General features: G+C 49.5%; 1 protein-coding gene across 1 annotated transcript; it reads left to right on the top strand.

Moving 5' to 3' along the window:
- Positions 1-12664: 12664 nt before the first annotated feature.
- On the top strand, positions 12665-19885 carry LOC139016079 (diamine oxidase [copper-containing]-like). The gene is made up of 5 exons (XM_070423668.1): positions 12665-12686; positions 15776-17364; positions 18232-18517; positions 19199-19331; positions 19530-19885. The coding sequence occupies exons 2-5, from the start codon at positions 15780-15782 to the stop codon at positions 19797-19799; spliced, it is 2274 nt and encodes a 757-aa protein (XP_070279769.1). The 5' UTR covers positions 12665-12686; positions 15776-15779; the 3' UTR covers positions 19800-19885.
- The last annotated feature ends 6746 nt before the right edge of the window (positions 19886-26631 follow it).

Raw genomic sequence — 26631 nt, 5'->3', positions numbered from 1 at the left:
CTGCTACCATACTTCACCTGCACAGACACAAGAGCTCCTTTCCAGAAACTGACTTTGAAGGGCTGCCTACAGCATGAAGGGGACTCAGGACGGGCCTCTTGCAGAGGACACTGTCCACTCTCCCCTCACAGAGAAGCAGGATGGCTGCAGGATGGGGACCAGAGAAACCCGGGTACAGATCCTGATTCTGCCACTGAAGCGCTGTGCTGCCGCGGGAATGGTGCCAATTGCACGGTCTTTAGGATTTCAGCAAGACCACGTGCACAGGGTTCCTGGCACAGCAGTGCCTGGGCCTCCATGAGTGGTCGTGCTGAAAAGGATCCTCCTAAATGTAGAGAAGAGCTGACCAGTGGCCTCTGTTTATCCTTTAAGCGTCACCTCCTTTAGGTTCCCTGCCTGCAGGTTAACCTCCCTTTGACAAAAACACAAGGCACAGTTCGCAGGGGTGGAAACTTGTAACACAAGACTGTACCCAATCCTAGCAAACAAAACAGAATAGGATGGAAGCTGCCATGTGGAGCCTGGTGCTGATCCCGCAGAATCAGGGCTCTCGAAGCCCGCCTCCTTCTGTTCTCTCAGCCCAGCCCCACCCGGGCCTAAGGTCTTGATTCTCCCTCTGGCTGTTATCTGAGCTGTTATCTGAGCTGCTCCCCTAGGCCTCATCCATCCCTCTACTGATGTGGATAATGTATGATGACATGTCTTCTCTTTCTTGCTATTTATGAAACCCCACAGCCTTTAGCAAAAAATAATGATGCTGCTGCTAATGAGGATGAGGATGAACAGCAACAGCCTAAGCTGGATGAGCACAACTTCAGAGGCTTGGGTGCTCTTGCATTTCCTAGCACTGGTTGCAGACAGCCCCAGGGCTTCCTGCCTTCTGGTGCCTGTTAGGTCGAAAGGGGGTCCAGGAGCTGATGCGTGCCTCACCAGGCAGATGGAGACGTAGATACTGGGCCCTTCCTAGAATCCGTAACAGGCCAGTGCACCAGGTAGATGGTGACGCAGATACCGGTCCCGCCCTGGAATTCCTAACAGGTCAGCTACCAGGCAGATGACGACACCTGGAAACCGTGACGACCCCCGCGGCGGGAACTCCCACAGCTCATGCTCCCCCGCCCTCACTGAACAGCTGTATAAAAAAAGTGCCCCCCTCCCTGTTGGCGTGGATCCACGTGCCCTGTCTTTGGGGTTCGTGGGTCACCCAGGATGCAGAATAAAACCTCCCTTTCCTTCCTTTTCTGATCAACTCTCTTTATTTCCTACACCGCCTCCTGAGCCACCTAACCTAACAGTGCCTGATCATGCAAATGTCCCCAACCTCCCTCCAGACCTGGTTCTGTAAAAGTAAGTGGGCATTTGCTCTCAGAGAGACCAGCCCTGGTGCAGCAGTCTTTGGATACGGGGCACGGGGCACGGGACTGAATGAGCCAACTGTAAACAAGGAAGAGGAGGTGGCAGGGCTGTGGCCAGAATCAGGCATCTGAGACTTTGGCCTCAATTACCTGTTACCTTTCTGCTGCTGCCTCCAATCTGCCTGCAGCCTCCTTCTGATCCCTAACCTAGGCCCCCCTGCAATTCAGCCTCACCCCTTAATGTTATCAACCCATCTCTTCTACCTTCACTCCCTGCTTTGGGCTGGCCTGACTGCCCTCCACCCTGTCCCCTTGCCGTACCCCTCCTTGGCCTTCTAAAGTCAAGTCTAGACCTTGACCTTCTAAAGCCAGGACCAGCTACATCAATTGCAGAGCCCAGCATAAAATGATGATAATGTGCAGCCCCTTGTTCAGAAGTTAAGATCTTAAAGACAGTGATAACAGAGCGTTAAACTGAGGCCCTTCTGAATGCGGGGCCTGGTAGACCACTCAGGCCCTACGTCCTGCAGCCAAGCTAACCCACACCACTCTCAGCTGTCCTTGCCCTACGTGGCCTGTGATACCATAGAAAGACTCTTGCCCCATTTGATCACCCAATACCCCAGCTATGTGGCCATCTTACTAGGGACCTCATTGAAGGGCTACATCAAACGACAAGGCTGTGCAGCAAAAGAAACAACAGTGCAAAGGCACCTTACAGAACGGGGGAAAATATTTGCAAATCATATATCTGATAAGGGGTTAATCATTGAAAACATGCAAAGAACTTAACTCAATAACAAAAAGGCAGAGAAACTAGATAGTCATTTAAATAGATTTAAAAATGGGCAGAGAAATTAAATAGACATTTTTCCAGAGAAGACATAGTGCAAATGGCCAACAGGTATATGAAAAGGTGCTCAACATCAGGAATCATCGGGAAAATGCAAATCAAAACCACAATGAGATATCACCTCACATCTGTTAGAATGGCTATATCAAAAAGATAAGAGATAAGTGTTGATGAAAATGTGGAGAAAGGGGAACCTTCATGCACTGTTAATGGGAATATAAATTAATGCAGCCACTATGGAACAGTATGGAAGGTCCTCAAAAATTAAAAATAGAGCTACTTTATGAGCCAGCTATCTCACTTCTGAGTATATTTCCAAAGGAAATGAAAACAGGATCTCAAGGAGATTTCTGAATTTCCATGTTTATTGCAGCATTATTCACAATAGCCAAGGTATGGAAGCCTTAAATGTGGTATGTACATTGGAATATTATTCCGCCATGAGAAAGAAGGAAACCCTGCCATTTGCAACCACATAGCTGGACCTTCAGGGCATTATGCTAAGTGAAATAAGTCAGACAGAGAAAGGCAAATACTGTACAATATCACTTACATATGAAATTTAAAAAATAAAACTTGTAAGAAAGAGAGAGTAGAATGGTGGTTACCAGGGCCAGGGGGTTCTAGGAATAGAGAGATAGTGATGAAAGAGTACAAACTTCCAGTTAGACATGAATAAGTTCTGGGGATCCAATGCACAGATTTGTGATTATAGATGACAACATTGTATAATATACATGAAAGTTGCTATGAGAATAAATTTTTAATATATTTTAATTGATTTCAGAGCGGAAGGGAGAGGGAGAGATAGAAACATCAATGATGAGAGAGAATCATCAATCAGCTGACTCCTGTACAACCCCTACTGGGGATCAAGCCCACAACCCGGGCACATGCCCTGACCAGGAATCAAACCGTGACCTCCTGGTTCACAGGTTGATGCTCAACCACTAGGCAACACTGGCCAGGCAGAGAATAAATCTTAAATGTTTTCATCATAAAACAAGAAATGGTAATTATGCGATCTGATGGAGGTGTCAGCCAATGCTACAGTAGTAATCATATTGCAATATGTAAGTGTATCAAACCAGCACATTCCACACCCTACATTTACACAATGGTATAAGTCAATTAAATAAATAAAGTTGGGGTGAAACTGGTTGAAGCCTTGCTATCAAGCATGTGGTTGTTGTTGTTTTGTTAGAATGCCACACACCAATTCATCAAAATGTTCCTGACATCCGGGTTCCTAACATCTCTTCCATCTACCTCATCTACCCAATATGTTTATTCATTTACTCTAAAAGCAAGACATCAACACTCACACTCTGCCAGGCACTGTACTGGTCTCTGTATATTTGAAGAAATTAAGATACAGTCCCTGCCTTCAAGGAAGCAGTAGAAGAGACAGACTTGTGAACAACCAATCCTAATGACTGTGATCCAAAACTCAACAAATAAGTGCTGAGGAGGATGTGGAGAAAGGAAACTCCTGTGCACTGTTGATGGGATTATAAACTGGTACAACCACTATGGAAAACAGTATGGCGATTCCTCAAAAAAGTAAAAGTAGAGCTGCCATACCACCTAACAATTCCACTTCTGAAGAAAACTAAAACACTAATTCAAAAAGATACATGCACCCTTATGTTCATTGCAGCATTGTTTACAATAGCTAAGATACGGAAGCAACCTAAGTGTCCATCAATAGATGAACGGATAAAGAAGAAGAGTTGCACCCGGCTAGTGTGGTCTAGTGGTTGAGCATTGACCCAGGTACCAAGAGGATGCCGGTTCGATTCCTGGGTTTCAGACCTGATCACCTGTGGGGGGCATGCAGGAGGCAGTCGATGGATGTTCTCTCTCATTAATGTTTCTATATCTATCTCTCTCCCCCTTCCTCTCTCTCTCTCTAAAGTCAATTTTAAAACCATATTTTTAAAAAAGTGGTGCATATATACAATGGAACATTACTCAGCCATAAAAAGAATGAAACTTGCCACTGGGGTGGGAGGTGTGGGGTATTGCTGGCATCTAGTGGGTACAGGCCAGGCATGCTGCTAAACTTCCTAGGATGCACAGATGGACAGTCCCATAACAAAGAGCTGTCAGACTCAAAGCATCCATAGTGCCAGGGCCCCTCAGGACTGCATGTGGAAAACTGTGGGCGTTTCTCTTTGTAAACCAGTCTTTACTCATCAGAGATGAAATCTGGCTTCTTCGGCCTGGAGATTTAATCGAGGCATTTCTCGGACCCACCCCCAGAGGGCCCCAGCACAGACACCTGTGGGAATCTTTCCTTCCCATGGTTCCATGAAAACAATCCCACTTTCCAGATTATTCCAATTGTCTCTGGTTTGGTGTGACTTTCTGAAAACAAAATATCAAAACTTAGCAATGAGAAAGCTGTGAACTGCGATCTCTGGACGGTAACCCCCGACATTTAATCTGTCTTTACACAGTATGCTGCCCCTCCCCAAAACTGGACATCCTGCCTGTTGGGTATATCTTCATCCCCAAGGCCACTGTTCTGCCCCTTTAAGAAAGGCAGGCAGCCCAGAAGCTACAGGACACAATCTTTGCCCAGCTGTTATCTGTAACCGCCACTAATCATTAACCCCAAGAAGGGAGGAACTGCACCTCAGAAATCAAGGTCACCTACAATGAAGAGGAGCTGAGGGTGGTGAGCTGGGGAAAGAGCGGGTGGTTGAGTCAAAAACAATGGCTTCACCCAGCATGTCTGCCCAACGGCTACATTTGTCTCAGCATCCTCAAGATCATTCTTAAAGGCTTCCCTTTCTCCAAAGTCCCTGTGGCTTCCCTCAAGTCCCTCCTCTCCACCCACATCTCTACAGAAGTGCCCAGAAGGGTTCCTCTCTCTACCTACGTCCCCCCAGACACCTCTTCTACTCTGCCTTCCTAGGCACCACCTGAGTCTGCCCAGGACCCCACCCTGCTCCTGGCCCTGGGAACACAGCACCCATCTCAGCTCCTGGCACTGCTCACCCCTGTCCGCCCCTCTGTGGAGCCCTCGGCATGGCAGCAGCCCAGAGCACAGGCCCCTGGATTCCCTCCCTTGCCAAGAGCCAGCCATCTTCAAAGTGGGGCTCACAGAAGGGGGTGTGCTGGGTCGGTAGTGTCCCCCCAAAATTCACCCTTCCTGGAGTCTCAGAATGTGCCCTTACTTAGAAATAGGGTCATTGCAGATGTAATTAGTTACAATGAAGTCCTACCTGAGTCAGGTGGGCCCTGATCCAATGACTGATGCCTTGTAAGAAGAAAAGAGACACAGAGGTACAGACACACAGGGGACAGCACCATGTGACAATGGGGCAGAGACTGGAGTGATGCATCTACAATCCAAGGAACCAAGCGGTGCCAAGGGGTGCCAGAAACACTAACAGTGATGGCGAACCTATGACACGCGAGTCAGAGGTGACACTCGAACTCATTTTTTTGGTTGATTTTTCTTTGTTAAATGGCATTTAAATATATAAAATAAATATCAAAAATATGTCTTTGTTTTACTATGGTTGCAAATATAAAAAAATTTCTATATGTGACACGGTTCCAGAATTAAGTTAGGGTTTTTCAAAATGCTGACACGCCGAGCTCAAAAGGTTCGCCATCACTGCACTAGAAGCTGAAAGGAGCAAGGAAGGACCGCCCCTGCCCTGGAGTCTTCAGAGGGAGCACAGCCATGTGGACATCTTGATGTCAGACTTTCAGCCTCCAGACCTGTGAGAGAATCAATTTCTGTTGTTTTGTTGTTGTTTTTTTAATTAAAACTTTATTGTTCAGATTATTACATTTGTTCCTCTTTTTTCCCCCCATAACTCCCCTCCTTCCAGCTCCCACCCCACCCTCCACCCTCACTCCCCACCCACTGTGTTCATCCATAGGTGCATGATTTTTGTCCAGTCACTTCCCGCATCTCCCACACCCCTTTTCCCCCCAAGAATAGTCAGTCTATTCCCTTTCTATGTCCCTGATTCTATTATAATCACCAGTTCATTCTGTACATCAGGTTATTTATTGACTTGATTCTTAGATTCATTTGTTGATAGATGCATGTTTGTTGTTCATAATTTGTATCTTTACCTTTTTCTTCTTCTTCCTCTTCTTAAAGGATACCTTTCAGCATTTCATATAATACTGGTTTGGCGGTGATGAACTCCTTTAGCTTTTCCTTATCTGTGAAGCTCTTTATCTGACCTTCAATTCTGAATGATAGCTTTGCTGGATAAAGTAATCTTGGTTGTAGGTTCTTGGTATTCAGCACTTTGAATATTTCTTGCCATTCCCTTCTGGCCTGCAAAGTTTCTGTTGAGAAATCAGCTGACAGTCGTATGGGTATTCCCTTGTAGGTAATTGAGCCTCTTTCTCTTGCTGCTTTTAAGATTTTCTCTTTGTCTTTTGCTCTTGGCATTTTAATGATGATGTGTCTTGGTGTGGTCCTCTTTGGATTCCTTTTGTTTGGGGTTCTCTGTGCTTCTTGGACCTGTAAGTCCATTTCTTTCTCCAGATGGGGGAAGTTTTCTGCCATTATTTCTTGAAATAGGTTTTCAAAATCTTGCTGTCTCTCATCTTCTGGCACTCCAATAATTCTGATATTAGACCGCTTAAAGCTGTCCCAGAGGCTCCTTACACTATCTTCACACTTTCGGATTCTTTTTTCATTTTGTTTTTCCAATTGGGTGTTTTTTGTCGAATCTTTGGTTTGATTATTGTACTCCTCTGGTCTGCTATTGGGTATAATATTCTTTATTTCAGTCCGTGTATGCTTACTTTCTAATTTCTTTATTGTAGCATCGAGGGTCTCATTAGTTTTCGTGAGGCTCTGCACAAATTTATGGCAAGCCCTCAAAATTGCGATTCTTAGCTCCATATCCTCCATTTCTGTCATGTTTTTTTGTCTCCGCATCTTTTATGCTTTCTTGGTGCACCCCCTTGTGGTCTCTGTGCGCAGTCTTGTTCTAGCCAAGCCTTAATTGTTGTAGTTAACACTAGAGGGGTTTGACCACCAGGCCGACTGGCTATAGGAATCAGCTGTATGGAAAACGTCTGCCCTCTGGGGAGGCGCTAATCCAGCCTTTGCCTGAGGTGATCGGCAAATGGCTGTGCGCAGGGTTTGGGCGGGGCGGGATCAGCAGGGCGGGTGGAGGGAGCAGTTATGGCCACGCTCAGTCCCGTTCCCAGAGGCTCTGCTTCTCAGAACCCCGGCAGCCGCTGCAAACCTCGGAGAGAAAGCTGCCCTCAGGTTCCAACTGATGCCGGATAATCCCGCTTCTCCCGTTTGAGTCTGGGTCCCTAGATACTCGCCCGGATCTGGAGCCCAGAGTCTGAGACTCCCTCCCGACAGAAAACGACAACCGCGCCCTCAGCCACCAGCCCGCTTTGCGCGCGCACCTCGGTACCTTTGTATTTTCCACACTGCGCCGCCTCTGAGCCTCGATTTGCTGTTCTCTTTCCTTCTGGTTGTAGAGTCTCTCTTCAGCCAGCCTTCCTGTGGTTCTGGGTGATGTCCGTTCCGTCTTTTAGTTGTATTTTTGAAATGGTTGTTTGCGGCAGCGGTCTCCGGTGTTTACCTATGCCGCCATCTTGGTCTCCAATTTCTGTTGTTTGAAGCCCCCCTCCACCCCCCACCCCAGTTTGGGGGGTTTGTTAGGGCAGCCCTGGGAGTCTAACACAGGGAGACAGAGCCCCTGGCCTGGAGGGACTTGCAGTCTGAGGGCCATCGCCTTCCAACTCCTGCAGGACACGCCCTCATAACTCACGTTGCACCTATGTCACGCTGCCTTGTAGTATTATTTACCTTCTATACGTTTATGCACTCCTTCACTTAAAAAGTAGACTCCGTGCTCACCGCCGGCACACAGAGCACTGCTGGCCCTCAGCACCCGGCACCCTCCAGCTGTGTGACCAGCAGTGTCCCTGCTCCCAGGCCACCTGCCCTGGGTGGTGACCCACAGACACTCAACCCTTCTCCTCGAGCCTTTCGGGTACTGCGCATGAACAGCCACTGCCAAACGGAGTTAGCTGTGGGCCTCCGTGCACGGACCTCACCATCACTGGCCATAAGGGCCTCTCTCTTGTCGTTCTGAGGTGTGTGTGTGTGTGTGTGTGTGTGCCCACACCCACTCTTCCCAGGCAATCATTCTAAAGTGTTAATTAGTGTCTATCCTTTCCTTTCTATCTGTTCTTGAAAACGTGCCCGGTGGCTTTGTGGGATGCTAGTTTGTGTGATGGTACTGTGCTCTCTCATTCTTCCTCTTTCCTCCTACCTTCTTTTTTTCTTCTTCTTTTTTTTTTTTATTAGTTAAGGTATTACAAATGTGTCCTCATCCCCCCTTTCCTCCTACCTCCTTAAGACCCACTCCAGTGAGTTGCTGTGTGGTCATCGACGTCTTTGCATCCACAGATGCACAGTACCGCACCGCACCGTGAGCACTGCCTGCCACTCCTGGTGATGGACAGACACGTGGATGGCCTCCAGCCCTTCGTCCACATGAGCACAACAAGGCCTGTCTGTGTCCTGCAGCGCCCGTGACTCTCACTGCCCCTTCCTTACTGCGGATGGTGATACTGACTGCTGGGTCATCCACAGCCCCATACTCCCCAAGCCCTGCCTGAGATTCCCACTTCCCCAGTCTCTGCCCACACTGGGCCTCATCCAGCTTTCTCATTCCAGCCAGCAATGCCTGTAGAAGTCGACCTCGTTGTGGAGTAGTTTGCATTACCCTGATTACCACTGGCTTTGAGCCTCTTTTCCTGTCCCTTGAGCTCTGTTGGTTTCCCCTTCTGTAAGTTGCCTGCAGGTCCTTTACGCATGTTTCCAATGTGATCGCTTCCTCATTTCGGCTGATTTTTAGGACTTCCTGTGCATTCTACATATTCGTTTCTGTCTTTTTAAATCATAATTAATTTTTTATTTAAAAACTTGAGCCCTGATGCACGAAATTCATGCAAGGGGCTTGGCCCTTGCAACCACGGCTGCCTTGGCCCTCACAGCCCTGGCTTCTTCTGGAAGATTGTCAGGATAATCATTCTGCTGTTCAGTCTAATTAGCTTATTAGCTCCTTATTATATAGGATTGTTTTAATTTTTCAATTACCATACACTATCATATGAGTTTTAGAAGTACAACAGTGAGTAGACATTTACATAACTTCCAAAGAGATCTCCCATAAATCTGATACCCACCTGACATCATTCATAGTTATTACTATAGTATCAATTATGTTCCCTATGCTGTACTTTACATCCCCCGTCTTTCACTTTTAAAAAAACAACAACACAGCTTTCTTGAGCTATCATTCACATACCATAAAATTCACCCACAAAGTGAATAATTCATGGATTTCAGTATACTCACAAATATACACAACCCTTTCCATAGTCAATTTTAGAGTTCTTTCATCACCTCAAAAAGACATCCTTTTTCCTTAGCTGTCATCTTTCACTCCCAGCCCCACCCTAAGCAACTACTAACTACTTTCTGTCTTGATAAAATTGTCTGTTCTGGACATTAATTTAAATGGAGTTACATAATATGTGGTCTTTTGAAAAAAATCTTTTTATTAATTTCAGAGAGCAAGGGAGAGGGAGAGAGAGAGACATCAATGATGATAGAGAATCATTGATTGGCTGCTTCCTGCATACCCCACACTGGGGATCAAGCCCACAACTAGGGCATTTGCCCTGACTGGGAATCAAACCATGACCTCCTAGTTCTCACCACGGAACCATAATGGCCTGGCATTATATGTGGTTTTTTAACTGGCTTCTTTCACTGAGCCAATGTCCACATTGTCGCATGCATCACTACTCCATTCCTTTTTAATGCCAACTGACATTCACTGTCACAATTTGTTTATCTCTTCATCACATAATGGACACTTGGATTGTTTCTACCTTCTGGCTACTATGAATAACACTGCTATGAGCATGTCTGTTCAAGTTTCTGTGTGGAACTATGTCTTCACTTTCTTGGGTATATACCTAGGAGTGGAATTATTGGACCATGTGGTAACTCGATATTTAATTGTTTGAGGACCTGCCAGACAGTTTTTCTAAAGTGGCTGTACCATTTACAGTCCCCTCAACATGTATTAGGGTTCTGATTTCTCCACATTCTCACCAACACTTGTTATCTGACTTTTTTATTCTAGCCAACCCAGTAGGTGCAAAGTAGGTATCTTGCTGTGATTTTTATTTGCACTTCCCTGATGACTAATAATGTTGAGCATCTTTTCATGTGCATATTGTCCACTTCTGTGTCTTGTTTGGAGAAATGTCTATTCAGATCCTTTGCCTATTTTTTAATTGAATTATTGTCCTTTTATTATTGAGTTGCAAGAGTTCTTATATATTCTGCAGACAACTCCTTCATCAGATATATGATTTGTGAATGTTTTTCTCCTATTCTGAAGGTTGTCTTTTCACTTCCTTGATATCCTTAGAAGTACAAAATTTTATGATTTTAAAGGAGTCTTATTTATCTGTTTTTTTCCTTGGTTGTTTGTGCTTTTGGGTCATAGCTAAGAATCCTTTGCCAAACCCAAGGTCAAGAAGATTTACTCCTATGTTTTCTTCTAAGGGTTTTATGGTTTTGTCATTTAGGTCTTTGATCTATTTTGAGTGAATTTTTGTGTATGGTGTGAACTAAAGGCCAAACTTCATTCCTTTGCCTGTGGTCCCTTTCTCTTCTAATCTTTATTTGCATCTTCTCCCAATCTGTCCTCACTCCATTCATTGGGTTATGATGTCCTTTGTAGAATAGAAACAGGCTGCACTTCTCAATGTCAGGTTGTTCCTACAACTCTCTTAGAATGCAAACTTGCTCAAGTCTCCATGGTGACCCCATGACTGAGGGAGAAAGACGTAAGTGAAGTCACTGAATCAATCATCTTTTATGCATTTAAAGCTAATTGCCTTCCTTGGAGACTCCAAGGGCCTTCTATAATTGCAAACAAATATCAGGTTAACTATTTTCTCCTTCCTTTATCTAGCTGCCAATAAATACTGAAATCACTTGCAGCGAAAGTAGCAGGATGTTAATAATGAGAAATACAAAAGTCAGCCTGGCCAGGTGGCTTGGTTGGTTGGTGCATCGTCTGGTATACCAAAAGGTTGCTGGTTTGATTCCTGGCCAGGGCACATACCTACGTTGCCAGTTCAGTGCCCAGTCAGGGCACGTAAGGGAGGCAACAGATAGAGGTTTCTCTCACATCAATGTTTCTCTCGGTCTCTCTCTCTCCCTTCCTTTCTCTCTAAAATCAAATAAAAACATATCCTCGGATGTGAATTAAAAAAAGAAGATAAAATAAATACAAAAGTCATATAACAATAAAAAATAAGCACTCAAGACTTGGTGATTAAGGGGATAAAGACCTCTTGGTTTTTTCTTCCAAGGCCAAGCTTGCCCTTGTCATCTAACTAAGCCACCTTTGTACTGTGTCCCCTCCCTGCACGGGTGCCTCCCCCCACCCCCCCACCCCCGTCCTTTCTCCTTTCTCTGGGCCCTGGCCACAGCCATCCTGAGGACTTTCTCCCAGCCATTCCCTCCGTTCTTTCGGAATCCTGTCAGAGTCTCCAGGATGCAAAGAAGACTTCTTCTAGACCAGCGGTTCTCAACCTGTGGGTCCTGAGCCCTTTGGCGGTCGAATGACCCTTTCACAGGGGTCACCTAAGACCATCCTGCATATTGGATATTTACATTACGATTCATAACAGTAGCAACATTACAGTTATGAAGTAGCAACGAAAATAATTTTATGGTTGGGTCACAACATGAGGAACTGTATTTAAAGGACCAGAAGGTTGAGAACCACTGTTCCAGAGTCTCAGCTCAGTGGCTTCACACTCCCTGTGCTGCTCTGGCTCTGACTCTGGCTCAGGCTCTGGCTCCTATTCCTATATGTGGGTCAGGTTCCCTATTTTTGTTGTTGGTGTCCGACTCTATCAGCCTCTGCCTTTGTCCCTCCATCCGCTTCAGCTGAGACTGCTTGCTGGTAAATTTCCTCTTGTCTTTATCTCTGGCCTCTGAAACTCAACATTTACTTTAATAAATTATGACATCACACAGCTCGCATTGCTCCCAAGAGGGAATATGACACCATAGACAGCTCCTATGGATGGGGCCCTGTGGCAGGAGGAATTCAAGGAAACAGACAACTGGGACACAGTTTGGGGAGAAACAGAAGTGAACCCCAAGCTTAAGTAGTGGAGGCCTGGGGCATTTCCAAACTTGGGTACTTCTAGGGGCAACAGGACCCCATGGCTGCGGAGCCCCGTGCCCATCCTTGGCCACCACCCCAGCCCTCTGGGAGCCCCCTGAGCCCTACGTGGGTCCCCACCTTGGTTGACCCAGCCCTCACCCTGTCCCTCCCAATAGGGCGGGCCCAACAGAGCCATAAAGCTCCAGAAGGAGCTCAGACAAAGGCTGCCTGCAGAGGGAAGAGGAGCAGAGCACACAGGTATGTTCTGATGGGCCATCGGAAGAGTTGAAAAGGGGATGGCTGGTAGGGGAGGGAAGCGAGGCCTGGAGTGTGGGGCCAGGAGAAATGAAAACCCGAAAGGCCCAGAAAGCCAGGGGCAACCTCCCAGAGGCGAGATGGTAAAGGCTCAGTGGGGAGCTGGATGCTGTTCTCAGGCAGAGAGGAGCAGAGCACTCTGGCAGCCACGTTCTCCCTTCCAGTGGTTTCAATGCCAAAGTCCATCGCCTGGCTTCCAGCTGGGGCACCACACACAGGACTGTGCTGGGGAGGATAAGCTTAAAGGGACAGCCACGTCACCTCCCTCTTCTACAGAGCAGAAAGGCATTTGGGGATAAGCAGTTCTAAAAATGAGGGCCCAGCCAAGAAAAGACATTAGGAACTTAAATACATATTCCTGAGTGAACGAAGCCAGTCTGAAACGGCTACAGACTGGTGAGCCCAACCTTATGACATTCTGGAAAAGGCAGCCAATTATGGAGATGGTAAAAGATCAGGGGTTGGGGTGGGGAGGGCTGAGTATCTGAGCACAGAGGATTTTTAGGGCAGTGAAACTACTCCATAGGATTAGCAATGGCGGTTACATGTCAGTACACATCTGTCCAAACCATAGAATGTACAGCACCAAGAGTGAACCCTGAGATAAACTATGGACTTTGGGTGCTAATGATGTGTCAGTGTAGGTTCACTGATCGTAACAAATGCACCACTCTGGTGAGGAGTGTTGATAATGAGGGAGACTGTACATGCCGGGGGCAAGGAGCAGATTGGGAGTCTTTGTACCTTGTGCTCAATTTTGCTGTGAACCTAGAACTGCTCTAAAAAAGTAAAGTCTATTTTTAAAAGGAGGCTGACCCAAAATGTAATAGTAAAACAAGAGCTCACCCCGTAGCCTTCTGTGATCTCTGGCTTCCCCCAGGGCTGCTGTGTCTCACCCATCTCTTCAGGCTGGACAGCACAAAGTCAGGTGAGTCCCCGGCCTTGAACCAGGGCCAGGGGGACAGGACGAGGCACAGGGACTGATTGGCTGTCCTGGGGGATGGGCTATGAGTGAAGACCACACCCACCCACAAAATGGAAGGGGAAAGGACATCTCCCTGTACCACCACCTGGGATGGCCACACCCTGAAGTGCCCTCTTAGGAGCCACAGATGGTCAATCAGCCACAACCTGAGCGCCCCACCAAGGACACAAAGCAGCCGGGCAGCACTGGCCAACTGGTCCTCACTCAGCCATAGTCTACAGCCTAATCTCAGTCAAATCCGTCTATGCTGCTCAAATTTAAAATCTTCTGGTTCCACTGAGCGTCTCCAGAAGGTTGGCTTTTAAAAAGAAGAGTAGCACCGGCCGTGGTGGCTCAGTGATTGAGTGTCAACCTATGAACCAGGAGGTCATAGTTTGATTCCTGGTCTGGGTCTATGTCCAGGTGGCAGGCTTGATCCTTGTAGGGGGCGTGCAGGAGGCAGCCAATCAATGATTCTCATCATTGTTGTTTCTATCTCTCTCTCTGAAATCAATAAAAAAAAAATTTTTTAAAAAGAAGAGTAGCTTGGGATTATTGAGTGCTTCCTAGACGGTAAGCACAGTTCTAAACACATTATTCTACTGACCAATTGATTTCCCTCAACGCCCTAAGAATTAGGTACCGTGGTTGTTTATTTCCATTGTACAATTGAGAAAATGGAAGCCCAGAGAGTTTAAGCAACCTGCCCAAGGTCACACAGCTGGTCCTAGTGGCGGGACATGTAGCTCTTGAAACCAGGCAGCCTGACACCAGAGCCCACTCTTTGAACTTCTGCACTGCATTTCAAATTTTAGAATGAAAAAAATTCTGGTATATCAAAAATATAGTTCTACTATTAATACCCATGTCAACATAAGAAACATTCAAACCTATAGATAATTTTCATAAGAGTTTATTTGAGCCAAAACTGATGACAAGTGACAGGAAGCAGGATCTCAAGTCCTCCCAAGAATGACAGTTTGTAGTCTCACACATTTGGAGTTGAGAAAGATGATATGAAGATGCAAGAAAGCAAGGGCCAATGCTCAATTGACAAGATTGTGTGCTCCCTTGAGGATGGTTACACCTCGGAGGGGATGAAAAAGAGGGTCACTGTGGTATTTCAAAGGTGTGTTAACCTAGATGGACAGCAACAGTGGCCAGGGCTGGCTTAAAAACTTTTCGTGGCCCAGGCCATCGCTACCCACCATGACCTGCCCAGGGAAGGGTTTATGTTTATCACAGCACCTCATTTTCATCCAGACACAGGACATAAGAAGTGCATTTGGAGGGGTGCCCTGTGTCACAGGCCCTGGTTGAGTCACTCTAAAGGTGGAGGTGCAGCCACGCTGAGATAATGCACATATAAGGGGAAAGCGGAGTTGACGTAGGTAAGAAAATCTGCAGGACTAAACAAGGCTTACAGACAAGCGAAGACAGTGTAGAATTAAAATCAATGGAAAGCACAGGTCTGAGCATCCTGGGGCCCCCGCTGCCCCAGCATGGCCTCTGGCTGGCATGGCGGCCAAGGGATGAAGCTGTGTTGTCATGCCAGCCTGACAAGGTTGAGCCAGACTGAGGCAGGGAGGTGGGAATTGAGAAAAGAAAGAAAGACAGGAAAGTGGGATCGGGATTACTCCAGTTCTCTCGATGAACTGAAGCAACTTTATTATCCACGCAATCATATTTAGACATAACACACTGAATAGGAGGTCTGTCAAGAGGAATGTATTCTTTGTTCCTCTTAATCTCTAAGGAGAGACACAGCAGAAGGACAAGTTCTCAGTACAGCATATCTCAGTAAATAGTTACAGACTTCTTGGTAAGCTATGAAAGGCTGTTCTCATTCTACAAATGTTGCTCTCATTCTACTGATAATCGCCATCCAAACAAGTCTGGGAAAACTGTGTGGGTAAGGGTCCCAGCATTACAAGCCCCTTCAGGTGCAAGGACCTTGCCAGCTTACATCTGGCCCCCAACACTGTGTCTATTAGGAAACTACGGGGCCAGCCTAGTGGAAATCCATGTCTTCCCATAAAACAACTGAGTTCATCTTTCCACATTCTAGAGCCATGAGGCGAGAAAGCCCGGCCCTCGGCTGGGTCATGGCTGCCATCCTGATGCTGCAGACGCTGGCTATGGCAAACCACTCCCCACGGACCCTGCACAGCCAGGCCGCGGTGTTCGCAGACCTGAGCACAGAGGAGATGAAGGCCGTGCGCAGCTTCCTTTGGTCCCGGAAGGACCTGAGGCTGGAGCCCTCCCAAGGATCAACCATCGCCAAGAACACTGTGTTCCTCATTGAGATGCTGCTGCCCAGGAAGCAGCAGGTGCTGAAATTTCTGGACCACGGTCAGAGGCGGCCTGTTCGGGAGGCGCGTGCCGTCATCTTCTTCGGAGGCCAAGATCATCCCAACATCACCGAGTTTGTCGTGGGGCCCCTGCCAAGGCCCCACTACCTGCGCCCTCTGCCCCCCAGGCCTGGGCACCAGGTGTCCTGGAACTCCAGGCCCATCTCCTCGGCGGAGTATGTCCTACTGAGCCACACCCTGCAGGAGGCCACCAGGCCCTTGCACCAATTTTTCCTGGACACCACGGGCTTCTCCTTCCAGGACTGTCACACCCGATGCCTGACTTTCACCGACGTGGCCCCTCGGGGCTTGGCCTCGGGCGAGCGCCGCACCTGGTTCATCTTGGAGCGCTTTGTGGAAGGCTTCTTCTTGCACCCCACAGGCCTGGAGCTCCTCCTGGACCACAGCAGCATGAACGCCCAGGACTGGGCGGTGGAGCAGGTCTGGTACAATGGGAAGTTCTACCGAAGCCCAGAAGAGCTGGCCCGGAAGTACGATGCTGGAGAGGTGGACGTGGTGGTGCTGGAGGACCCGCTCCCCGAGGGCAAGGGGGCTGAGGGCACGGAGGAGCCACCCCTCTTCTCGTCCTACAAGCCACGTGGGCACTTCCCCAGCCCCATGACCGTGAAAGGCCCCCACCTGGTCCAGCCCCAAGGCCCCCGCTATAGGCTGGAGCGCAACACCGTGCTCTACGGGGGCTGGAGCTTCGCCTTCAGGCTGCGGTCCTCCACGGGGCTGCAGGTGCTGAACGTGCATTTCGGTGGGGAGCGCATTGCCTACGAGGTGAGCGTCCAGGAGGCAGTGGCGCTGTACGGAGGCCACACACCTGCAGGCATGCAGACCAAGTACATCGATGTGGGCTGGGGTTTGGGCACCGTCACCCATGAGTTGGCCCCCGGCATCGACTGCCCAGAGACAGCCACCTTCCTGGATGCCGTCCACTACTATGATGCCGACGACCCTGTCCACTACCCCCGAGCCCTCTGTGTCTTCGAGATGCCCACGGGGGTACCCATTCGGCGACACTTTAACTCTGACTTCAATGGTGGCTTCAACTTCTATGCAGGGCTCCAGGGCCAGGTGCTGGTGCTGCGGACGACGTCCACGGTCTACAACTATGACTACATTTGGGACTTCATCTTCTACCCCAACGGGGTGATGGAGGCCAAGATGCACGCCACTGGCTATGTGCACGCCACCTTCTACACGCCCGAGGGGCTGCGCCACGGAACACGCCTGCACACGCACTTGATCGGCAACATGCACACTCACCTGGTGCACTACCGAGTAGACCTGGACGTGGCAGGTAGGACTCGCTGGGGCCAGACATCCCCAGGCCAGACCTCTGTGTGCAAACACTGACTCCCACTGTGGGAGACGATACTGCACCCCGAAGGCACACCATCAGGAGAACGTGCCCCACTTGCTCTGAGCCCACAGGGCTGGAGTCCCTGAGCCCCCGGAAAGGGGTGAACGTGAACAGCGCCCCCATGCTGCCCGGGGTGCGGCAGCCTGGACCCTGTCCTGCCTTGGGGCTGCGCTGACCCCTGGGTCGGGTGGGTTGGGTAGAAAGGTGCGCTCAGGGTAGCAGAGAGGACAATGCCTCGATGTCAGCAAGGTCGCTGCTGCCTGGCACCTGGAGGTGGACGCAGCACCATTGGGGTTACTCACTGTGTCTCCTGGGTTGATGGTGTCACCGCGGCCTAGGCCTCATGGCAGGATGTGGCCTGACATCAAGTCAGAACCGCCCCCAGAACCAGACAGGTGGCTCCCCTTCCTAACCCCGCCCTCCCCACCCGGCTCAGCCCCCTCCACCCACGCCCTGGGCACAGCAGGTGGTGGACACAGCCCCTGCCTGGGGAAAGATGGTGCCCCTCTCTGGGGTTGCAGGACAGCCCAAAACCTGGGACCCAGGTCTCAAAGGAACTGCCCACAGTCCCACCGCAACCACCGCAGCCTCCGCGACCCCATCGGCCTCCGGTTCCCCTGTAGGTTTTCGTGTTTAATCCCTTCCTCCCACTCCACAGCTGGCTCCATGCGAACCCCCGACACCCTCTTCGCCCCTGATGGTTTGCGGCTGGACGTGGTCTGGGGAGGAGAACCCAGTGTAAAATGGGGGGAGGGGTACTTTGGCTGCTGGATCCTCATTCTGGATCTCCCTTCACACCCACAGGCACCAAGAATAGCTTCCAGACGCTGGGCATGAAGCTAGAAAACATCACCAACCCCTGGAGCCCGGAGCACCGGCTGGTCCAGCCAACCCTAAAGCAGACAGGGTACTCCCGTGAGCGCCAGGCGGCCTTCCGCTTCGGACAGACTCTGCCCAAGTACCTGCTCTTCACCAGCCCCAAGGAGAACCGCTGGGGCCACCAGCGCAGCTACCGGCTGCAGATCCACTCCATGGCTGAGCAGGTGCTGCCGCCCGGCTGGCAGGAGGAGCGGGCTGTCACCTGGGCCAGGTGAGGAGGCCTGGGAGGTTGGGGGCGAGGAGGGCTGGAGACCCTGCCCTATGTTTCCCTGAACCACGTCCAGCGCTGCCAGGGGTGAACGCTCACCGAAGCTTTATTTTATAGTCAGATCTCACAAAGCAAAGCAAGGGGAGTGATCAACATGTTTAAATGTTCTTGTGAGTTTCAAATCTATTTCCTTACTGGAGCCTTGTTTTGGCAGCACTTGCTGCACCTCCCACAGCCCATTAGCTACCTAGGACCAAGGGAGGACTCTAAGGTCAAGCTTAATTGTGCTAGATGGGCTCTGCCCTCCAAGCTGGGACATGTATGTGGCTCTGCCACAGGTCAGTCCAAGGCTTGACTCATAACCTCTCCCTACATTTCCCTGTGTCTGGGGTGGCTGTGTTTCTGTCTGAGACTCTGGGTCTGTATGTGTGTGTGTGCGTGTGTGTGTGTGTGTGTGTGTGTGTGTGTGTGTGTGTGTTGTACAGGGGGTGGCTCTGTGTTTGAGGAGGGGAGTGGAAGGCCTGTTCTGAGCACCTGAGCCCCTGCTGACCCTGGGTCAGACTGACAGGCTCCCAAGACATGATGTGGAAATCGGAGAAAGCCATGTCATTGACCCTGCAGATGTGCCTGGAGGGGCTGGGCCACCCCCAGTGCCCAGAGCCACCTGGCTGCTCTGCCCGACAGGTACCCCCTGGCAGTGACCAAGTACCGGGAGTCTGAGCTGTGCAGCAGCAGCATCTACAACCAGAACGACCCCTGGGACCCGCCTGTGGTCTTTGAGGAGTTTCTTCGAAACAATGAGAACATTGAAGAAGAGGTACTGGCCCCGCCTTCTTCCAGCCCCAGCCCCTGACTAGAGCTGTGCCCCCTCCCGGGGCCTGTGCCAGCAGCACCTCGCTGTGTGGAGAGCAAGCTCAGTGTCCCCAGATCTGCCCATTCCTTAGGAGAGTTTGAGGGGTCTCGCACGCCTCACCTCTCCTAGCCCGTCAGCACTGCCCACCCTTCTCTCCCACAGGACTTGGTGGCCTGGGTGACAGTGGGCTTCCTGCACATCCCCCACTCAGAGGACATCCCCAACACGGCCACCCCCGGGAACTCCGTGGGCTTCCTGCTCCGACCCTTCAACTTCTTCCCCGAGGACCCATCCATGGCATCCAGGGACACCGTGATCGTGTGGCCCCGTGACAAAGGCCCCAACTATGTGCAGCGATGGATCCCTGAGGAGGGCGGGGACTGCTGGAAGCCTACCCCCTTTAGCTACAATGGGACTTACAGGCCCGTGTGAAGGGCTGCTGCCCCCAGCTAACTCCTCACTAGAAGTCCGATTCCCCCACCCCACCCAGGAATGGATAATAAACCCTCCAGGGCTCAGCTCCAAGTGCTGCTTCTTGTGGCGAGCACAGAGGGTGAGACACACCCCTGCCCTTGGCCTCCATTCACCTTGGTCTACTCTATCCCAGTAAAGACCTCCATTACAAAGGCACATGACAGCCACTGAAACACAAACTTTACCTGTCACATTAGTTTTAAAAGCCTGAGGCTGACAGCTCCCTATTGGGAGTCTGTGGGGGAACTCCCCTAAGTCACCAAGGGACGGGCAAATTAGCACAACTGTAGGGAGACGCTATGGGAAAAATCTAGCAAAATTGCCAACACCTTTACCCTTGGACACATTGATCCAATGTCTAGCGGTTTATCCCAGAGATCTGCTCACAAAGACAGAAAAAAGTGTGTACACAGTGACTCACTGCAGAGCTGTTTGTCATAGCAACGTCTGAAAACAACCCAAACATCCATCTATGGGAGAGAGCTTGCAGGTCTGAGTAAACTATGGCACGTCCACACGGTGCAATTCTAGGGGGTCATAAAAGAAGCAGGAAGGGGTGCGCTCTTTGGGAGGAACCCAGAGGAAGAAACAACATGGGTATAGAACAGTGATGGCAAATCTTTTGAGCTTGGCGTGTCAGCATTTTGAAAAACCCTAACTTAACTCTGGTGCCGTGTCACATATAGAAATTTTTTTATATTTGCAACCATAGTAAAACAAAGATTTTTATTTTTGATATTTATATTATATATTTAAATGCCATTTAACAAAGAAAAATCAACCATAAAATGAGTTCACGTGTCACCTCTGACACGTGTGTCATAGGTTCGCCATCACTGGTATAAAACAATCTCTACAGCGTGCCAACTTCCACATAAGAGAGGAGGATGTATATTGACTTATAAGACTACACACTTGTTTACATTGATTTGTAGAAACTCTAGGAAAGTGGCTGCCTGTCCTCTTAGTCCCTTCAGGCAGCTATAACTAAATGCCACAGGCTGGGGCTTTTCTGAGCAGAAGTCTATTGCTCACAGCTCTGGAGGCTGGAGATCCAAGGTCAAGATACCAGCAAAGTCACATGAAGGCCCTCTTCTGGCCTGCAGACTGCTGACCTCTGTCTGTCCTCACCTGTCTGAAGAAGTGCAGGGCTGCGTGGCGTCTCTGAGAGCTCTAGTCCTGCCCTGGAAGCTCCTCCCTCGTAACTAAGCTCCTCTCAAAGGCCCATCTGCTCCTACATCTCAGTGCCTTTCCCAGGCTGCACTTAGTGGGCACCCAGCCGTACTTGATGAGGTACTGAGGGACTGACCCACAGCTTAGGAAATGCAAATTCCAAAGTACACCTACTCCTCATACCCTGCCTTCCCCCACCCTGTCCCTTTCTTGTCCCTTGGACCTAATCATGATTTTGGCTGTTCCCTTGGCTATGACCACACTGTCTCCCCCCTAATGAGATGGCAAGAGAACCTGAGCCTTGCCCCTCAGAAAGGAGCCCAAGAACCCCAGAGCGTTCACTTCTCCCTCTCATGAGATCCGGTCCCTGGTGGTCCTCGCAGGCAACCAATTCCCCACCTCCTTCCCTGCTAGTCCCTGGAGTCTACTTACCAGCATTTCTCTCCTTGCTTCTCCTTGCTTTAAGCCTGATGCAAACCCAGAATACAAAGGGAGACAAAGATGAGGACGCTAGAGTCCCATCCTCAGAAGTCTAGGTCACGCTGGGGAGACAGGCCAGAGAGACAGGGCAGTGCCACTGAGAGGGCTGTCCCCAGACGGTCATCTCATTTTCGACACTGGAAGTCTGGTCTGACCTAGAGCCCGAGTGTGACCCCAGCATTCTCGAGTGTGCAGCGTCCCGGGCCTGAAGGTGGCTCTATCCTCAGGCTCTCCTCGGGGGGGAGAAGGGAGACTAGCAGATGTCCCCACCCAAGCCCTGACCCTGACTCAAGATAGGGAGACCCCAGAATCCTCATGGCCAGTCTGACTGGTCCTCTGAAAACATAGGTTCCCTGGAGAAACCCAAGTCCAGCTACACGGGGTGGCCCAGCTGGCCAGCCAAGGGACCAGGACTTCTTGACAGCAACCTGCCAGCACTCACAGGGCCTGAGGGCAGCAGCGATGGGACAAGGTCTCTACAACTGGAGGACCACAGTTACAGGGGTGACAACCACGAAGTCTGGGGCTTGAAGTTGACTTGTGGAGTCTGTGCTGGTGGACTCTGCCTAACCCTCCAGGTTCCCTGGGGACCAGGCCTCCATGGTCATCCCCCTTGGCCTCTGGGTGCCCCAAATCCTCCTTGTGGACGAACACACCTTCCAGAATCAGCCACCTGTCCTTCCTAGGCAGTTAGGGGCGATCAGGCAGGCAGGCAAGTGGTTAGGGGTGATCAGGAGGGAAAAGGGGATAGGAGTGACCAGGCAGGCAGGCAGATGCAGTGGGCAATCAGGCAGGCAGGCAGGCAGGCAAGTGATTAGAAGCCAGCGGTCCCAGATTGTGAGAGGGATGTCTGACTGCCGGTTTAGGCCTGATCCCGGCAGTCAAACATACTCCAAGGGTTCTCAGATTGCGAAAGGGTGCTGGCTGGGCTGAGGGACCCCCACCCATGCACGAATTTCGTGCACCAGGCCTCTAGTCCTTTATAATAAAAGGCTAGTATTCAAATTGTCCCCTTAACTGGGAGTTCAACCAGGAGTTCGAACAGGGGGCGTGGCTGGCTGGCCAACTGTCCGAGGCCTCTCCCTCCCAGCCAGCCAGACCCAACCAGGCCTGATCAGGGCAGGCCAGCTGAACACAACCTGTGCACAAATTCATGCAGCAGGCCTCTAGTATAACAATAAAAAAATAAGCACTCATTTCTTGGTGATTAAGAAGATAAAGACCTGTTGGTTCTTTCTATCAAGCCCAAGCTTGCCCTTGTCATCTAACAGTACTACGCCATCTTAGTACTGTGTCCCCTCCCTGCACAGGTGCCTCCCCCACCCCCGCCCCTGTCCCTTCTCCCTTCTCTGGGCCCTGGCCACAGCCATCCTGAGGACTTTCTCCCAGCCAATCCTTCCCTTCCTTCTGAATCCTTTCAGGGTCTCCAGGATGCAAAGAAGACTTCTTCTAGAGTCTCATATCAGTGGCTTCAAGCTCCCTGTGCTGCTCTGGCTCTGGCTCAGGCTCAGGCTCCCCATCCTAGACGTGGGTCAGGTCCCCTATTTTTGTTGTTGGTGTCCGACGCTATCAGCCTCCGCCTTTGTCCATCCATTTGCTTCAGCTGAGACTGCTTGCTGGTAAATTTCCTCTTGTCTTTATCTCTGGCCTCTGAAACTCAGCATTTACTTTAATAAATTATGGCATCACACAACTTGCATTGCTCCCAACAGGGAATACGACACCATAGACAGCTCCTGTGGATGGTGCCCTATGGCAGGAGGAATGAAAGGAAACAGACAACTAGGACACGGTTTTGGGAGAAACAGAAGTGAATCCCGCAGCTGAAGTGATGGAGGCCTGGGTCATTTCCAAACTTGGGTACTTCTAGGGGCAACAGGACTCCCTGGCTGCAGAGCCCCATGCCCATCTTTGGCCACCACCCCTGCCCTATGGGAGGCCCATGAACCCTATGTGGGTCCCCACCTTGGTTGACACAGCCCTCACCCTGTCCCTCCCTCTAGGGCAGGTCCAACAGAGCCATAAAGGCTGACTGCAGAGGGGAGAGGAGCAGAGCACACAGGTATGTTCTGATGGGCCATCGGGAGAGTCGAGAAGGGGATGGCTGGTAGGGGAGGGAAGCGAGGCCTGGAGTGAGGGGCCAGGAGAAATGAAAACCCGAAAGGCCCAGAAAGCCAGGGGCAACCTCCCAGAGGCGAGATGGTAAAGGCTCAGTGAGGAGGTGGATGCTATTCTCATGCAGAGAGGAGCAGAGCACACTGGATGCCATGTTCTCCCCTCCTGTGGTTTCAATGCCAAAATCCACACCCCAGCTGCCCGCTGGGGCACCACACACAGAACTATGCTGGGCAGGATAAGCTTAAAGGGACAGCAAGTCACCTCCCTCTTCTACAGAGCAGAAAAGCATTTGGGGATAAGCAGTTCTAAAAATGAAGGCCGAGCCAAGAAAAGACATTAGGAACTTAAATACATATTCCTGAGTGAACGAAGCCAGTCTGAAATGGCTACAGACTGGTGAGCCCAACCTTATGACATTCTGGGAAAGGCAACCAATTATGGAGATGGTAAAAGATCAGGGGTTGGGGTAGGGAGGGCTGAGTAGCTGAGCACAGAGGATTTTTAGGGCAGTGAAACTACTCGTAGGATTAGCAATGGGGGTTACATGTCACTACACATCAGTCCAAACCATAGAATGTACGGCACCAAGAGTAAACTATGGACTGAGGGTGCTAATGATGTGTCAGTGTAGGTTCACTAATTGTAACAAATGCACCACTCTGGTGAGGAGTGTTGAAAATGGGGGAGACTGTACGGGGGTGGGGGGGCAGAGGGCAGATGGGGAGTCTTTGTGCCTTGGCTCAATTTTGTTGTGAACCTAGAACTGCTCTAAAAAGTAAAGTCTACTTTAAAAAGATGTTGACCCAAAATGTAATAGTAAAACAAGAGCTCACCCCGTAGCCTTCTGTGGTCTCTGGCTTCCCCCAGGGCTGCTGTGTCTCACCCATCCCTTCAGGCTGGACAGCACAAAGTCAGGTGAGTCCCCGGCCTTGCACCAGGGCCAGGGGGACAGGACGAGGCACAGGGACTGATTGGCTGTCCTGGGGGATGGGCTATGAGTGAAGACCCTGACCACACCCACCCACAAAATAGAAGGGAAAAGGACATCTCCCTGTACCACAACCTGGGATGGCCACACCCTGAAGTGCCCTCTTAGGAGCCACAGATGGTCAATCAGCCACAACCTGAGCGCCCCACCAAGGACACAAAGCAGCCGGGCAGCACTGGCCAACTGGTCCTCACTCAGCCATAGTCTACAGCCTAATCTCAGTCAAATCCGTCTATGCTGCTCAAATTTAAAATCTTCTGGTTCCACTGAGCGTCTCCTAAAGGTTGGCTTTTAAAAAGAAGAGTAGCACCGGCCATGGTGGCTCAGTGGTTGAGTGTCAACCTATGAACCAGGAGGTCATAGTTTGATTCCTGGTCGGGGTATATGGCCAGGTGGCAGGCTTGATCCTTGTAGGGTGCATGCAGGAGGCATCCAATCAACGATTCTCATCATTGTTGTTTCTTTCTCTCTCTTCCGCTCTGCAATCAATAAAAAAAAATTTTTTTTAAAAAGGAGAGTAGCTTGGGATTATTGAGTGCTTCCTAGAAGGTAAGCACAGTTCTAAACACATTATTCTACTGACCAATTGATTTCCCTCAAAGCCCTAGGAACTAGGAACCATGGTTGTTTATTTCCATTGTACAATTGAGAAAATGGAAGCCCAGAGAGTTTAAGCAACCTGCCCAAGGTCACACAGCTGGTCCTACTGGCGGGACATGTAGCTCTTGAATCCAGGCAGCCTGACATCAGAGCCCACTCTTAGAACTTCTGCACTGCATTTCAAATTTTAGAATGAAAAAAATTCTGGTGTATCAAAAATATAGTTCTACTCTTAATACCCATGTCAACATAAGAAACATCCAAACCTATAGATAATTTTCATAAGAGTTTATTTGAGCCAAAACTGATGACAAGTGACAGGAAGCAGGATCTCAAGTCCTCCTGAGAATGACAGTTTGTAGTCTCAGTTATGCATTTGGAGTTGAGAAAGATGACATGAAGATGCAAGAAAGCAAGGGCCAATGCACAATTGATAAGATTGTGTGCTCCCTTGAGGATAGTTACACCTTGGAGGGAATTAAAAAGAGGGTCACTGTGGTATTTCAAAGCTGTGTTAACCTAGACCAGTGGTCGGCAAACAGCGGCTTGCGAGCCACATGCGGCTCTCTGGCCCCTTGAGTGTGGCTCTTCCACAAAATAACACGTGCGGGCTTGCACATAGAGTGCAATTGAAACTTCGTGGCCCATGCGCAGAAGTCGGTTTTCAGCCTGGGCGAGTATATTTTGAAGAAGTGGCGTTAGAAGAAGTGGGGGGTGTTGGTCGGTCGGGCGACGGGAGACGTGGGGCAGGCGGGCCCCAGGATACACACACAGGGGAGGCAAACCTAATTCATGCACAAGTTGAGTGAGCCAGTCAGCCAGCAGTCTCATTGTGCAGTGGTTAGTGCTAGTCGCATCCGCAAGTCGCGCGTGGGTGACAAAAGTACCTACTCGAAGCATAAAGTTACCTGTATTTTTCCAACCAGCTGCAAATCCTACAGGGTATTTTTGTCATCAATTTAAGAATTGTAATTATTTTGTGTTGGTGGCTTTATTATTATAAAATGAAACTTATCTGCTTAGAGGGGTTTAAATGCCTAACCTTGCTAAATAACTTCTCTAGCTTACTGTTTCCTTCCTTAGCACTCATGACAACTGCAATTATTTGATGTGACTATTTATTTATTTAAAGTTGATCTTCCTCAATAGAATGTAAGTTCCAGAAGGATGTCATGTTATCTCCAGCCTTAGACACATAATAGGCATTCCACAAATATATTAGTGTATTGAACTCATGTTGTTAATACTAAGTACTCAATCCAAAATTATTAATTAAGTTAATAACAATGTACCTAGCTATATAGTTTAAGTTTTAAAAATTTGGCTCTCAAAAGAAATTTCAATCATTGTACTGTTGATATTTGGCTCTGTTGACTAATGAGTTTGCTGACCATTGACCTAAATGAACAACAACACTGGCCAGGGCTGGCT

This window comes from Myotis yumanensis, unplaced genomic scaffold, assembly GCF_028538775.1.
Source record: "Myotis yumanensis isolate MYYU_CA2020_CCGP unplaced genomic scaffold, mMyoYum1.0.hap1 SCAF_9, whole genome shotgun sequence".
In the NCBI taxonomy this organism is placed as follows: domain Eukaryota; kingdom Metazoa; phylum Chordata; class Mammalia; order Chiroptera; family Vespertilionidae; genus Myotis; species Myotis yumanensis.
This window is presented reverse-complemented; position numbering and strand designations above follow the sequence as displayed.